We start from the raw sequence: 15,120 nt of genomic DNA on the forward strand, positions 1-15,120 counted from the left end.
CCATCACCGTTGTGCTCTGAACACTCTCCCCCCCCTCCCCCCAGTCCCATTGAAAACAATGTTTTTTTCCTACACCTATCTTTGCATTGGTAGGTAAGTTTAAAAATTACACAGGGAATATGTACCTGTATACTTTTTTTACACGTAGGCATAAATTAAAAGTTGAACTTAGTTCACTGACAGATTTGTGTTATGTGTTGAAAAGGTTAGACAGTGCAGTAGACAAAATTTAACATCCATCACCTTTTTAGTATGTCATACATGTCTTGTAGTCATATCATATGCCTTAGGTTATATGTATTGGTCATATATAATGATATAAACCTACCAGGTACATACATTGTAAACAGTATGTATCCCCCCATATTTTGTGAGTCGTTTGAAATACCACACAAGGAGAGTTTAAAAATATTATCACTTTGAATTTTACCACACTTTTCTGATGCAGCAATATTTCCATTGTTTTCATAAAATGTAATATATAGAAAACTTAATGATTTTTCCAATTGAATAACTTAAATAACTTAAATATATTCCACTCATATGGCAGAATATACTGCTATTTTCACTCATGCTTTGCACTTGTGAAAAATATTGATATTCTGCCAATTCTCCCGATCCGTAGCTGTAGGACTCTGTTACAAACGTATACGATTGTGTTCAGACAAAGATAGGACTTTCCAGATCATTGAGGATATAGTAATCTGACTTTTTCACTTTTCGTGTCGTAGCGCTGTCTGATCTCAAACGGGAGACATAATCGGCACTGTGTGAACGCTGCATTAGTCTATATATAAATGTATATACCGGGTATAGAGCAGATGCATGTATACATAGCTATATATATATATATTCTGGTCTATATTATGGACGTAAACTTGTACAATATACAGTTTCTGTTGGGATAAATGTTGATCTGGTGAAAATACATTGTTTTCTCATTGATTTGTGTTCAATATATAGGGTTACCATTCATAAAGTGTTTGTGTAATGTATATACAATAATGTGATTTATAACCAGTATTATGGCAGTTCTGTACATCACCTGTATACTTGGTGCACTTACACAATGATACATTCATGATTTCCTATATCTGTCTTTATAACATACCAGGTAGCTACTCGCTGTACGAGTGACTAGTGAGTCATACATGTTTACTATACGCCTAATCATGTATATTTTAAGTTTTATTGAAAGTAGAGCTGTTGAGTGAAAGTTTTATTAAAAAAGAAATTGAAGTTTATATACAATATATATGCATGTCATGGTTTAACAGAACCTGCAAGTAAAAGTAATAATCCATTTCTTTGACGAAGTTAAAATATGTTTTTGTGCCAATTATCTGATTTAAATCATAGATATAGTCATTATGACTTTAAGGATCGGTGTACCTTTGCCGAAAACTGTACTTTATGTATTTGAAACTATTTTTTCTGGCATTATCGTAGCTTCGATGAATCATTTCTGAAAAGAGAATCATTACCTTGCAAAACTTTTTATAAAAAAATAATAAAGAGGAAATGGGAAAAGAACAAACAAAATAGAAGTGTTCTGAACGTAAAAAATTGAGTGTGGCTAGACCAGGATTCGAACCCCAGACTTCGGATTGTCATGTGCTATCAGTCTAACTGACTGAGCTGCCTGCTCAAGTAGCCTGTCACAATTAATCCAAAAACGAAATTAAGGGGAAGTTACTGTGTATGAACAAAGAACTACAGTGTAGTGGGACAAGGATCCTTAAAGTATTGACAGTTTTTGTGAGTGCCCAGTGCTATATAGAACTTTGGCCAACAGGTCACATCAGAATCATGTCTAGAAATAAGTCCTTCTTGCATAATTATGATACATATATTCTGTCTTTTCGTATTGCAGAGTTATCTGCTCTTGTGAGCAAGTATTGATTGTTACGTCATTAGTTTGTGTGAAAAAATTACATCGTTTTCTCAAAAATTTATGACTTTACTCTCACAAACTAATGACGTAACACTCAATACCTGCTCACAAGAGCAGACAACTCTGCAATACGAAAAGAGGGAATACTTATTGACAGGTCCACATTTCTAGAGTCAAAATATTATCACTCCTGGATTAATTTTTTTAAGTATTATATACTATAGATCAGGTAGGATTACAATGATATTTCTACCCTTCAAGTAAACTAAAATCAACATATGCTCAATGTTGCATGTTTTAGTTATTTTAAATTTTGATGTGCATTTATCGCATTTACATAGGAAGAAAGTGTTAGAACTGGTGTTGTATTTCAGATCTATTACCCCCCCCCCCCCCCCCACCCCTGTGTATGTATACATTTGATTCATGTATATATGAAAGAAGCCAAACCATGGTTTGTACAATGACGGTTATCTTTGACCTATTCAGGGATACACTGCAGATTGGAAGTATTCCATACATCTTTAGTGATAACTTGTGTGTGTATTTAAATGAGGGCTTTACAAGTGTTATCGCCCCATGCTATATAGCTAACTTGTATAATGTACAAGTACAAGTTAAGTGTGAAAATAACTGAAGACTGCCAACTGTTTGTATATTTATATCAGTTCTTCCAATTATGTAATACATTTTAAGCCTTCTAAAATAAAACAATTATGATTTAGATACAGTATTTGACCAAATAAATACCCTATCCCTTCGAATATAAGCTCACCATACTTTATAAGTGCCCCCTATCTTTTTCTGGTCCAAGCCTTAGCATCTCATCCCCTCACCATAATTCATCAGCTTTACAAGAAAAGTAATTTAAAAAAAGTAATTTAAAAAAAGTAATTTACGGTAAGGTCTACAATTTTATCAATTTCCCCATGTTACTACAGTGGATAATTTATATAGCTCCCAGAGAGCATTCATTAGGTTGAATACACTTCTTGATTTTCATGCTAAAATATCATAGCTACATTGTAGCTAGGCTGTGTGTAAAAACTCAAGAACAAGTAGTAGACCTGTTCACATTGCCAGGTTTTTCAATTATACAGGTTCATAAGATAGATCAATCAGTAATACTCAATCAATATACAGACTTTTGTTTAGTCAGGTTGCACTTTGTTTTTAAATGGCTACACATTTATATATTTAGGATATAAAGGTGACCGTAGCTTAATACGTAGGTGTAATTAAATAGATCATTTAAAATAGTCTGTTGTCCTATAAATAGAAGGATTATCAAATTTGTGTTTCTCTATAAAAAGAGCAATCAAATTAAAGAGGTGTGTCACTCTATAGACCGATCAATAAAGGAGTAAATGTCTTTATAATTAGATCATAAAGNTTTATGAATATATCAAAGAGGTGTAAACATCATGAACTGGTGTGTCATCCTTTTTACAAAACATTTAAGGGATGTGTCATCATGTTTACAAAAAACACTAGTATAGGCCTTTAAGAATGTTAAAGTACTTTATACATGTATGTAAGTTTAACACACATTGGGTCAGATTGTAATTGTAATGGTAACAAAATTGGATTGTAAAAGCATACATGAATTATATGGTTCAGCACACTTTGCGATTTATTTAGGCATGAAACAATTTCTAAACAGAAAGTCTGGGCGCACCTGTCAGGTCTATATATAATGTGTAACAATTGCAATGAGTGTTTGCTAATGACGGATCAAGACCAGCTGCTCCTCTCTGTCTGGTTAATACTCTCAGTATGTATGTATGCCACAGTATGGTCTGTGATGTGATGGACAAAATATAACAAATCACTTTTTGAGGTCATATATATCATATTCTACAGTCTAGGTCATCATAACATATCCAACCTAAACTTCGGTGACATTTTCCGGTTAGAAAAAAAAATGTTTTATGTTTATATATTTCAATATTTGTATTTGTTATGGTCTAATATACCCAGCTCTTATACAACAAATGGTATTTATATAGGTATCATAGTAATAACAAAAATATGGACGTAGGATATTGGCACCAACAAAGGTTTGTTGGATGCATAATTATTTAGATAAATAGTGTGGACAAAATTTTTTTAGAATCTGCTTGTTTACTATAATTATAATATTTCAAGAAATTTGTCAGCTGTTTTAGTGACAGTTGATGACTTTACTTTATAAGGTATTTTCATAGAATTTCAAAATGTATTTTCTGTTTTCCAGGCCAAGTTACGATGTTCTACCCAGTGGATCCTACACAAGGCTTACAAGGATGGTGTGCCGAAGGAGTTCCATGATCCTTTCTACACCACGCCTGAGGTGGGAAGGGGGTCAGATCAATGGGTAGTGTCCTGTTGGGACATGAACACAGACACACCATAAATATCCTAATGTGTATAAGGGAAAAAAGGGGGTAAAACCAAGTCATTTTCAATATTGTATAACGTGAAATTTTCAGGGTGTGGTTGCAACATTTACTGGAACCATTGAATATATAAGTGCGATGTATATATAAATAATTCAATCCTAGGAATTTCAAACAAACAAAAATACTAAAGTGAATGGAAAAACCAGAAAATTAGAAAACAATACCAATGAAAGTTACAGCATTAGAAATTAGTACAGAAATATCACAAATGTACGATTAGGATCTGTATGTAAATATCTACATTTGATGTCTTGCTGTGATTGACAGGGGTCGATACATGTGAAGCCCCGCCTTGCCAACCTTATGATGACCAGTGAGCTGTACTGCCAAGCGTGTTCCAACATGTTTGGGGAGTCTACCTCGCAGTGGAAAGGTACTGTATAAATGTGTGAAGTGTTTGATGGAGATATGGTTCCTCCAGTATGTAGGTTCCACTGAAGGAGACTTCAGACTTGTACTCTGTTCATCAGTCAGTACATCACATTGTCTGGGGTATGTCTTAAATAATCTTGTCACCTACAACTGACAAATTTTGTGTGTAAGTGAGTACTTCTTTAGATGGGCAAGTGTTACATACTGAAAAAGGATCTAGTACTCCATGCTTTAAAGAGTTATGGCCCTTTGTTTAATTTGCATCACTTTGTCTGGGGCATATCTTATTCTGTAACCTACAATTGCCAAATTTTGCACGTGCATCAACTTCTTAGTATGGCTTGGTGTCTTGCATCAAAATCAAGTCCCATGACCCACTTTTGTTCACTGTTCATCATATTGTCCAGAAAATATCTGGTATCCTGTCACCAAAAATTACCATATTTTTCATGTGAATCTGTCTTAAAATGGAAGAAAACCCCATTTTGATATAGACTGTCATGCCTGACTACATTACAGAGTATACACAGAGTTTTGTCTCCTTGAATTGTTAACTTTTTAATGATAGTATATACAGAGTTTTTGCCCTTTGTTATTTTTTATACAGAGATGTGTCCAGAGACGGTTACTATGAAAACCTTGTAATACTTTGTCTTTATGTTATTGGCTCATCATTATAACTTCTGGTGAGTTTAACCTACAGATGTAGTGTAACTTTAACAAGGGAGATACAATTCAATTTATAGCAACTTTACATTACAAGGGAGATAATTAACTGTTTCTATCACAGGCCATTGGAGTATCATACAAGTACTGAGCAGGAAAGGAATCTATGTGGGAGAGAATGATGACACTGAAGTCACAGAAACAATCCTGATGAAAAATGCACCATTCCAGACGGTAAGTAATGATTGTATCTATACACCAGTGTTAGCGCTACATGTGTCCTACATGTGGTCCTTTTATCATCCCGTTAACAGCTAAGCTCATTTAAAGATGTGTGGTGTTTTATAACAAAATATGAAATACTGATATTCAGCATTAGTAAGTATATTGTAGTGAATTGATAACAAATAAAAGAAATTTTGAACAACTAGGCTATGAATAACAAACATTTCTATAGTTTCCTGCATTCACACCATGACTCCTGTACCACTGCCAAAAACTGTAACTAGGTCTTGGAACCTTTTTTTTCTGGCATGACTTAAGCTTTGAATAATTATTTCTGTAAAGAAATCCATACGCCGTGGGACTTTAATGAGAAATAAAAGATAAGAAAAAAGAAAATTTATATTAACAACAATGTTCTGAGTGTAATTCAACTGACCGGGATTCAAACCCTAGACTTCAGATTGTTATACCATCACTCTTACTAACTGAGCTACCTGGTCAACAGAAGTGACCTGATCAAACTGGGCCACAGTTACAGCCAAACGAAAGTTAAGGGGAAGTTACTGTATATAGGTAAAACCACAGTGGGCAGGGATCCTTAAGTATAATTTCATTGTGTTGCTGCTGTGATGTCATTTCAGAACGCCCATGTGTCCCTAATAGATGCACTGATGATGGCGTACATCAGTGAAGTCGTCAGCATAGAGCGGATTGTACAGACTGTCAGGTGAGAGCAGAAAAGTAGCATCTAATTTTACTTTATACACAAACAATGGACGTATTAAACGTGTCACAACTTTTCAAGTCTGACTCGTCCCTTTGTCAAGCTATGGCTGAGTGAGTGATCTGTATTGTTTTCCTGTACAACGATCTGACGAATTTCTCTATTTCATAAGTTACTCAACCTGGAATATTTCCTCTAGTATACTTTCATCTTATCTTACTATGCAGTGGTTGGAACTATTTATAAGGTTCAGAATTTATTGTTTAACTCATTCACCCCTGAAGACACATTTGAACCCTTCCAATTAAAAGGTTTGAATAGTTCATTATGAAATTTCAGGGGTGAATGAGTTAAACCTATAAAAAAACCCAAGAAAATTCTAAAAGCATTATAAGATGCATCCAAAAGAACTTCAATCATTTCAAATTATGATATTATTCTTAGATAATACCACGTCTGGTAATATAAAATAGTTCTGGAAATACATGTATGGCCAATGATTTGCCAGGTAAGTGAAAACAAATTTAATATATGCATGATTATATGATACAATAGGTTATATGCAACTTTCAAGCCAGGTAAATGTTTTTGGAAAACAAATTTATGTTTTTATATTTGTGTGATTATATTTCAGGAAATTTGCAACTTTCAATGCCTCCAGTGAGCTTCCCAATGATGTTTATGATGCCCTGGTGTTTTGGACCAACAAGATTTGTGTGACAGTACAACTTATCCTTGACAAAAAGGTCAAAGATCAGGCTGACCAGATCATCCAGGGCGAGTCCCAACAGAGGGTAGGGAATTTATATTTTGTTTTTTGACTCGTTTACATTTCTGTACAAAATACATGCATCCTCACAAAGACTGTAGATTTTTGAATTGTTGCTACACATTCCATAGATGCTGTAAATTCTAAACCATCTCCATAGCATCTTTAGATTTAAAACTATCCCCATAGAGCCTAGATATTTTAAACTATCCACATAGATGATGTATATTTTAAATCATCCCCATAGATGCTGTAGATTTTTAACTGTTGAAGATATTTTGATAAAAATTTACACTGCATCATCTAAAAAAATGTAAACCAAATTTTGCCACTGTGGCCTTCACCTCTAGGTCAAAGGTTAATTAAGTACAAAACAAATATGCGTATCCCAAATAAGGGGAGGCATATGTTTATCTTCATAAAAATGATTTTTAGTTTATTTACATGTTATCCAAATTATTTTGACAGGTGCGAATTGTGAGTAAGTCGACGCCACGAGAGCCTGTGACAGTTCCGGTGATGGAGGATTTCCTGAGTGACGTGGGGGACGGCTGTTCTTTGGCCACACTCCTCAGCTTCTACTGTCCTACTGCCCTAAAGTTTGATGGTGATTAAATTCTTACCAGTGAAATATACGGTTCAAAATGGGTGAAATTAAAAAAAATCTAAAGTTTTTTATGAGAGAGTGAAATGACCAATCAGAGAGGAGCATTTACTTGGAGAAATACATTTTTAATTTAATGGTTACATTTTAATCAGATAGCTGCTTAATGAGCTGTTAACAAATAGTTCTGTCAATTTATAAAAATATTTGTCTTTGTAAAATATAAGGAACAGAATATTTCTTGTTTCTTGATAAATACATGTTAATATTTCAATTCTTGGGACGAAGATTTTCCCTTTTTACCAGCATTTTGCACTTTTTGTAAAATATCTATACTCATTAAAATGTAACTAGTACTTGCCAGGACACAAGGAATATCTTCTAAAAAATGATAATAATTATGCATATGTTTTTTCAAAATTACTATTTTAAATGAAACAAATATTTTTGAAAATTAAGTTTTCTGATTGACATACAAGGTAGTATGTTGTGATGTCTAATGTCATTTGTCAGAGAGAAAAAATGTGACATTAACTGCAATCATCTGTATATATAAAATAAAAATATTTAACGAGCAAATGTTAAGACATATTAACAGGCTGGCTGTAAATAATACTATCTTGACAGTTTGATGTTCAGTGTAGGAATACAAAGGTTGGCAATCTATGATATGTTGCTATGTGAAATTGAAATGATTTAAGGAAAAATAACTCTGCGTCAGTTTGAAGGACAAACTTCCTTTACAGATATCTGTTTGAAGTCCAGCTTAGGGATAGCTGATTCTCTATACAATTTACAACTGGTGAAGAACTTCTGTGATAACTACATCCCGGGCCGGTGCTTCCTGCTCGCCTATGAGGACCTCCTGTACACGAGTGACCGTCTCAGACAGAACCTGTATGTGATGCTGGCTGAGCTGTTCTACTGGCTGGAAGTACAAAAACTGGACTGTGTGACGGAATGTCCAGGCGACTCCCTCAGGGGGGAAGGTAGGTTTAAGACTGTCAAAGGGATTCCCTCAGAGAGAGGGGGGTAGGTTATAGTTTGACCCTACAACCATATACACATCTATACATAAATCTCCATTTTGGTTTGAAACATCCTTGAGACTTTGGAATATATTGTTGTTTAAAGAAAGAGTTAGCCTTGTGCCTGAGGCATAGGGCTCAAAAGGGGATCACTTTAGGTTTATGAGTCCCGATCAGTTGATAACATTTTAACATGACAAGCCCTTGTTCAGTGTATAGTCCATCATATTATAAACTAATTTTACATGACATTGTGTGTCATATATCCATTAATTTCTGTCCCCCAATCTCCCAGTCCCTGTCTTTTAAAAGATTGAAGAATTAACTATTCAATAAGCCTGTACCTGGCAATGATCTCTCTCGCATCTGTTGGAGTTGAGTAGGAATACTAACAAATGTTATTTCATTGTCCTGTAATGTTATTGTGGGGAAAATATGGTAAGGAAAGTCGTCAAGTTTTACCAGTAAAATGTTCCAATTGTTCTGTTAATACCATATTAATAAAGTAGAAAAAAGGAATGAAAAAATTATGTATTCCCTGATATAATAAATTAAAATTACTTGCTAACTGATCTAAAGTACAAAAGAAATTTTAAGATGCCCCTATTTCCTTTACAGTTCCGAGACCTGCCACAGCAAAATTGTTAAGTAGTGCCGGGATATCTAACCTGCCCATCAGTAACGTCACAAAACAGAGCTTCCAGCGATCACCCTCAGAGGAAATGGGAGTAGGAATACCATCACCGGGGATGGGGGCTGCTGTGCCACCACGACAACCACTGCTTCACAAACGACTTCAACAGCAGCCTCATTATGGCAGCGGCCCGATAGAAACTGACCCCACACATGGTAGGCCATACTGTAGAACATTAAAAGTTTGAGGATATTTTCATTCATGGTTTGAAGCTGTAATTAGATTGTTTCATTGTACTAACTGGCATGGATATAGTAGTCAAATATATCAATCTAATTGGTTGTATTTACTTTTGCGTTTCCATAGCAACAACCAAAACCACAATGTTTATACAAAAGGACTTTTCATGTTTTGAGTGCCAGCTTTATATTTTCCTCACTTGGCATAAAAATCCTGCCTGAGATGTTATTAGTACCATTGTTCTTGTTATAGTGTAAAAGTTAAGATTCTGAACACTACATGTATATTATTAATAGTTTCAGGGCCATTAGTTGAGTTTGTTACTTTATATAAAAAAAATAACAGTATTGTCGAGCACAAATTTCAAGTATTATGTCTAAAACATCTTGGCCTCAAATTTCTCATTAGTGCCTGACAAATTTAGAATACATATAAATTTCAGTATATTTTCATCATGTTAAGGATCCCGTACCACTGCCAAAAACTGTAGCTATGCATTAGAAACTGTTTTTGACACAAGCCATAGGTTGTTTGAGTCATTGTCGTCACCTTTATTATCTAGGCTCCAAAATGTACGATGCTGACTAGCTTCTGACGTAACTATACCTTTGATAAATCTTTTCTGAAAAAAAACACCTTGTGAAACTTTTATGAAAAATAATAAAGATGAAATAAACAAAATATGATATGATCAGCAATAGTGTTCTGAGTGTAAAAGTTTAGAAGGGCTAGATTTGAACCCTGAATTCTAGGTTGTAATACTATCGCTCTAACCAACTGAGCTAGCTGGTCAAAAGAAGCCTTTTGGCCTAACTGTGCTACAGGTACATATGCAAAAAACCACAGCAGTGGGACAGGGTCCTTTAAAGAATGTAACCTAAGTTTCTCTGGATGTAGGAGCTATTGTTAAAATTTTGTAAATATTATGAAGCATACATTTCAAAATATGGAGATATTTATTCTTTTTATTTGATAGATGCCCAGTCAAAACATGAGCAAAAGCAAGCTCGACGTTCCCTGTCACTGAGTGGACAGGAGGAGAGAGATACCATCCGTCAGTCTGTCTTAGCCTGGCAGGACACCCAGAAACCAAATAGGTAATATATATAGAAAGTGAAAGTACATAAAGAAACTATGTAGAAAGTGAAAGTAAGTCAATCTGTCTGTCTTAGCCTGGCAGGACGCCCAAAAACCAATAAGAAAATCTATACAGAAAGTGAAAGTACATCTTATAGAAAATGAAAATATGTTAACCTTATCTGTCTCTATTCCCATTTTCAATCGTATCTGTCTGTCCCTTGGTCAGTCTTCACTTGAGAATATCTGACAGATGGTGATTGATAATAATTTATATCTAAAAGACTAAATTTGTTTTCAAGTATGATTTACAAGCTTCTGAGAGTGAATAATGTCCGAAAATAAACTCAAGTGATTTCGTAATAATCATAATCAATTTTCATGAACTTAAAAACGATAAATTGGCTATCTAATAAGGAAGAAATTTGCTGTAAGGTATGAAGTGATGATGCAAGTGTGCCATAAATCAAGGCCACAACATATTTAGGTGTACACAGGTGATTCATTGATTACAGGTTTCTCATACAAAGGTACATACACATTTGATTTATTTCGAGTGAAGTCACTAGCGGATGACGACGCTCGTGATCAATCTTTTCAAACGTTGTACCTATATTTCGAGGTTTAACCCTTTAATGATGACACTCAAAATACTTTTCATGACACATGTTATTCGGGTGCATAACGAAATTAAACCCCCGCAAATATGTACTGAATACGAAACCGCGAAATATTGACGCCGCAAATTTAAAGCACTTTACAGTATTTGTTGAAATAGAAAAGCAGGTATACGGAGTAATTGATTGTTACTTTTTTAAAAGTCAAAAAGTTATAAGTATAAATATTAACCACATGATGTCTTTTCTTTGTCAGTCTGGCCGGTGACCATGTGCGTCAGAGCCAGCTAAGCACAGGAAGCAGCAATCTCCTGGCCAATGTCAGCATAGACAGTGATCTCAACGACAGTTTTTCTGATGACCGCTTAAGTATGGACCTTGGTGACCTCAGTGAGAGTAACACACCCCCTCCAACATTGTCTCAGCATCATGGCATGTCTTCTGCAGCATCAAATCTACGAAATCCCCAACATCCCGAATACATGGAGCTTCAGAGTGTAACATCCGGAGCCACTACACTCCGGGCATCTCAGTCAGAGGAGGTGAATGTCTCGCAAAATGTGTTAAAGTCTACTGAATCAGAGGGTAGAGTAAACCAATCTGGCTCTGTCAATCGTACAAGTTATGAGCCTTTACTTCCAGCAAAATTACGACCGGCTAAGGAGAAATCTAATCATCAAAGTAAGGAAATGGAGAGAGGTGATAGAGAACGTAGGAAACCAGGGTCACCACCTAAGGGCAGTGTGCCGATACGAGGTAGTCTGACATCCAGCTTTATAAGTGACAGTAGTGACAGTTCTCTTCGGGATGTCGTGACCCCATTGTCTGAAGATCAAATATCTGATTGTGCTGATTCTCCTCGTGTGCCACCATCGACACAACAAAATTATGCCGCCTTCACTGTACAGACCGATTTGTCTCAGTCTGGCCGGCTGTCGGACCGGCCACTAGGAGATTCAAGGTCAGAGGTCGTGAAAACCAGCTACACAATATCTGATCAAGCATTCACACCAGAAATGGCACGAGCAGCCGGAATACCAGTTGTCAGTGATAGTAATAGTAATAGTAACTCTGTTCTTCAGCGATGGGGGTCGCGAGAGGGAAGCATAGCCAGTAGTCGAAGTTCGGGAGATTATTCAGATCACGAATCGCACAAAATACATTGTGATCATAAGGATAGAGAATCATCTGATTCTCGTGTTTCAAAAAAAATGACGTCGTTGACAAAATCTTCTTCTGGAACAGATAAATTAATTATGCAAAACAAACCTTTTGTGATAAAAACTCATATACCTCCTGTGGGGGATCAAAAACTGAGTAACACCACAAGTTTTGCCGAGATAAAACGTATGAAACAGAACATTGGTCAGGTAGACAATTCAGGATTTGTGTATATGATAAAAGGCCAGGATCCCGTGGAATCAAGGAAATCAGCACTCAGTTCCCAGAGAGCAGACAGAAGTAGGCCAGAGAAAAAGACAACATTTGCTGCTCTGCCAAATCAAATGACATGGCAACAGACATCACAACACCAGCCTGAACCTTCACCTACTACAAGCGACCACAGTCATCTGGAGAACGGTGACGCAGTTGGGGCCGGAGCATCAGACATGCTCCATATTCGTCTAAAACTGGAAGAAAAACGTAAAATGATTGAGAGAAAGAAACATCGTATGGAAGCACAGCATCAAAAGATGCGTCAGAGGATGGGTAAAACTGCCTTTTTACAAGTTATTCAAAAGCCAGGCAGTGATAAACCTGAGGATGTTGCAAACGGTCGCATTCCTGAGGTGGAAGGAGTAGGTAATTACAGTAGTCATACACTCCCAAGGTCAACATTTAGTTCAACAATGGACAGTGGTCGTCCAAGTTCACTTGACCGTGAAACAAGGTCATTAGACCGTGACATTCCTGGAACCAGAACAGTACAAATTGATCGTCATGGTCAAGGAGACAGTTCAAGTGAGCGTGGCCAACAGAGGCCCTTCTCACGAGAGGGTATACAACAGACAATAGAAAATGTGCGGAAAAAATGGTTTAGGGATGATGATGTTCTAATTCCGTCGTCCTCAGTGTCAGAAAATGAACATATATATATGCCAGTAAGTCAGCCGCGGAGGATATCCTCACCAAGTCCCCATCATAGGTTGTCTCTATCAGAGGACAGGATGTCCCAAAGTCCTCCACAGAGAATGTCCTTATCAGATGACAGGATGTCCCAAAGTCCTATACAGAGAATGTCACTGTCAGATGGTCCACCACAGAGGATGTCCGCAAGTCCTCCTCAAAGGATGATGGTATCAGGAAGTCCTCCCCAGAGAGTAGTAGCTTCTGAAAGCCCTCCATGTCCATCAGAGACTAGAGGGCCTCAGGAAGGCAGTGCCAAAACGGCAGATCCCAAACAATACAATAAATCTCTTGACAAGTTAAACCAAAGCCTGTGTGATCTCCAGGGGGAAATAAATCGTCTCAATCTACAACAAGGTCAACTAAAGTCTGTTAAAATGAATGCTGCAGCCTCCGGGTCTGTGCATGAACGGACACGTGAACGATCATCTGCTTCTCCTCATAGAGAACCAAGTGAACAGACAGGGATTAAGTCTGATGCTGATGTGTCAAGGCAGACACCAGATAGGCTTGCCCAGGGTAACTCGCAACATCAGTCAAAAGTTCAGCATCCAGGATATCCGGTGTCAACACTGTCTGGTTCTGAGGCAGCCCTGCCAACACCAGAGAGGCTCGGTAGGATGGGAGGTGAGCACACCCAGCATCCAACATCTCTACAACAGCTACCAGGCTATCAGCAACCCCAGCATGGCGGACTACCTATGGGGGCCTACACCTGCCAGAACCAGTATGTGAACATGCCACAAGCTCCTGTGATCTACTCTGGGTATCCTGCTCAGCCGACCCAACCCTACCCCCCACAGCAGTTCCCTCCCACACCTCCACATGGGTATCCACCCTCTCCAGCCTTTCCACAACAGTACCCTCATCCACATATGGCCCCAGGGTCACAGTTTGGTGTGCCTAACGTGTCGTCCCCTTATGGCATTGGTATGCAGCCCTTCCAGCCTCCCCCGCCCATAGCCTCTACGTACACTGTGCCCTCCTACCACGGCGGAGTACCTAGCCATGTTGGGGCCCAGCCGTATCATCCAACTTCTGTTGCTAACATTCCATCAAACAACATGGCTGTCTCTGGTCATGCAGATGGCCCAGCCTTACCTACTGATCTTCCCACGTCTTCTGGCGATTCTAAAATGAACATGACAGAAATGACACAGCGTAAGTCTGATGATCAGGATCATGTGACTATGGGTGATACCAAATCCCAGGACGATCACTCAGATGACAGTGGTAGTGTGAACTCTATGGGACAAAATGGTGGGTTCTTTGTGTCGTTTGGGGGCGGGTCGCCTAAGAGAACCAAACCTATGTTAGGAAAGGAGCGTGTTCGTAAGGACCAGCCGCATCCTTTAGCCAATCAGGACAGTGTGCCATCTAGTCAGGCCTCTTTAGTGCCACCTGGTGGTCAAACTCGTGATCGTAGGTCAGTTTCACCTCAACATGCCAAATGGAACATTCCGTCAACATCACCGAACCAGAATGTGTCGCAGCCTGTGATCGGTGGGTCAGCCTACGACCAACCTGTAGCCCCAGCTGAGCCACCTGTTGGGTTTGAAATTGAGGTCGAAAAAGACACACAAGAACAGGTGAGAATTCCATATTGACAAGTGATTTGTTATGTTTGCATTTGTTGATGATTGACACATCAATTTTTAGCTCACCATCATCAGATGGTGGGCTATTTAAAACGCCATTCCGT

General features: G+C 37.5%; 1 protein-coding gene across 5 annotated transcripts in view; it reads left to right on the forward strand.

Annotated features, from left to right (window-relative positions):
* LOC110462010 (calmodulin-regulated spectrin-associated protein 1-B-like) overlaps window positions 1-15,120 on the forward strand; it is a 41,775-nt gene that overhangs the window by 6,452 nt on the left and 20,203 nt on the right. For all 5 annotated transcript variants that reach the window (XR_002464216.1, XM_021515773.1, XM_021515774.1 and 2 more), the window contains exons 2-11: window positions 4,131-4,226; window positions 4,603-4,708; window positions 5,498-5,607; window positions 6,240-6,325; window positions 6,957-7,116; window positions 7,560-7,698; window positions 8,442-8,684; window positions 9,342-9,572; window positions 10,574-10,694; window positions 11,548-15,007. Coding sequence is in view for 4 of the 5 variants with exons in the window: in XM_021515773.1 (XP_021371448.1) it covers window positions 4,131-4,226; window positions 4,603-4,708; window positions 5,498-5,607; window positions 6,240-6,325; window positions 6,957-7,116; window positions 7,560-7,698; window positions 8,442-8,684; window positions 9,342-9,572; window positions 10,574-10,694; window positions 11,548-15,007 (4,752 nt within the window). In the remaining variant the exon portion in view is untranslated. The remainder of the gene's footprint in view (window positions 1-4,130; window positions 4,227-4,602; window positions 4,709-5,497; window positions 5,608-6,239; window positions 6,326-6,956; window positions 7,117-7,559; window positions 7,699-8,441; window positions 8,685-9,341; window positions 9,573-10,573; window positions 10,695-11,547; window positions 15,008-15,120) is intronic.

Source organism: Mizuhopecten yessoensis, unplaced genomic scaffold, assembly GCF_002113885.1.
Source record: "Mizuhopecten yessoensis strain PY_sf001 unplaced genomic scaffold, ASM211388v2 scaffold10717, whole genome shotgun sequence".
NCBI classification, from domain to species: Eukaryota; Metazoa; Mollusca; class Bivalvia; order Pectinida; family Pectinidae; genus Mizuhopecten; species Mizuhopecten yessoensis.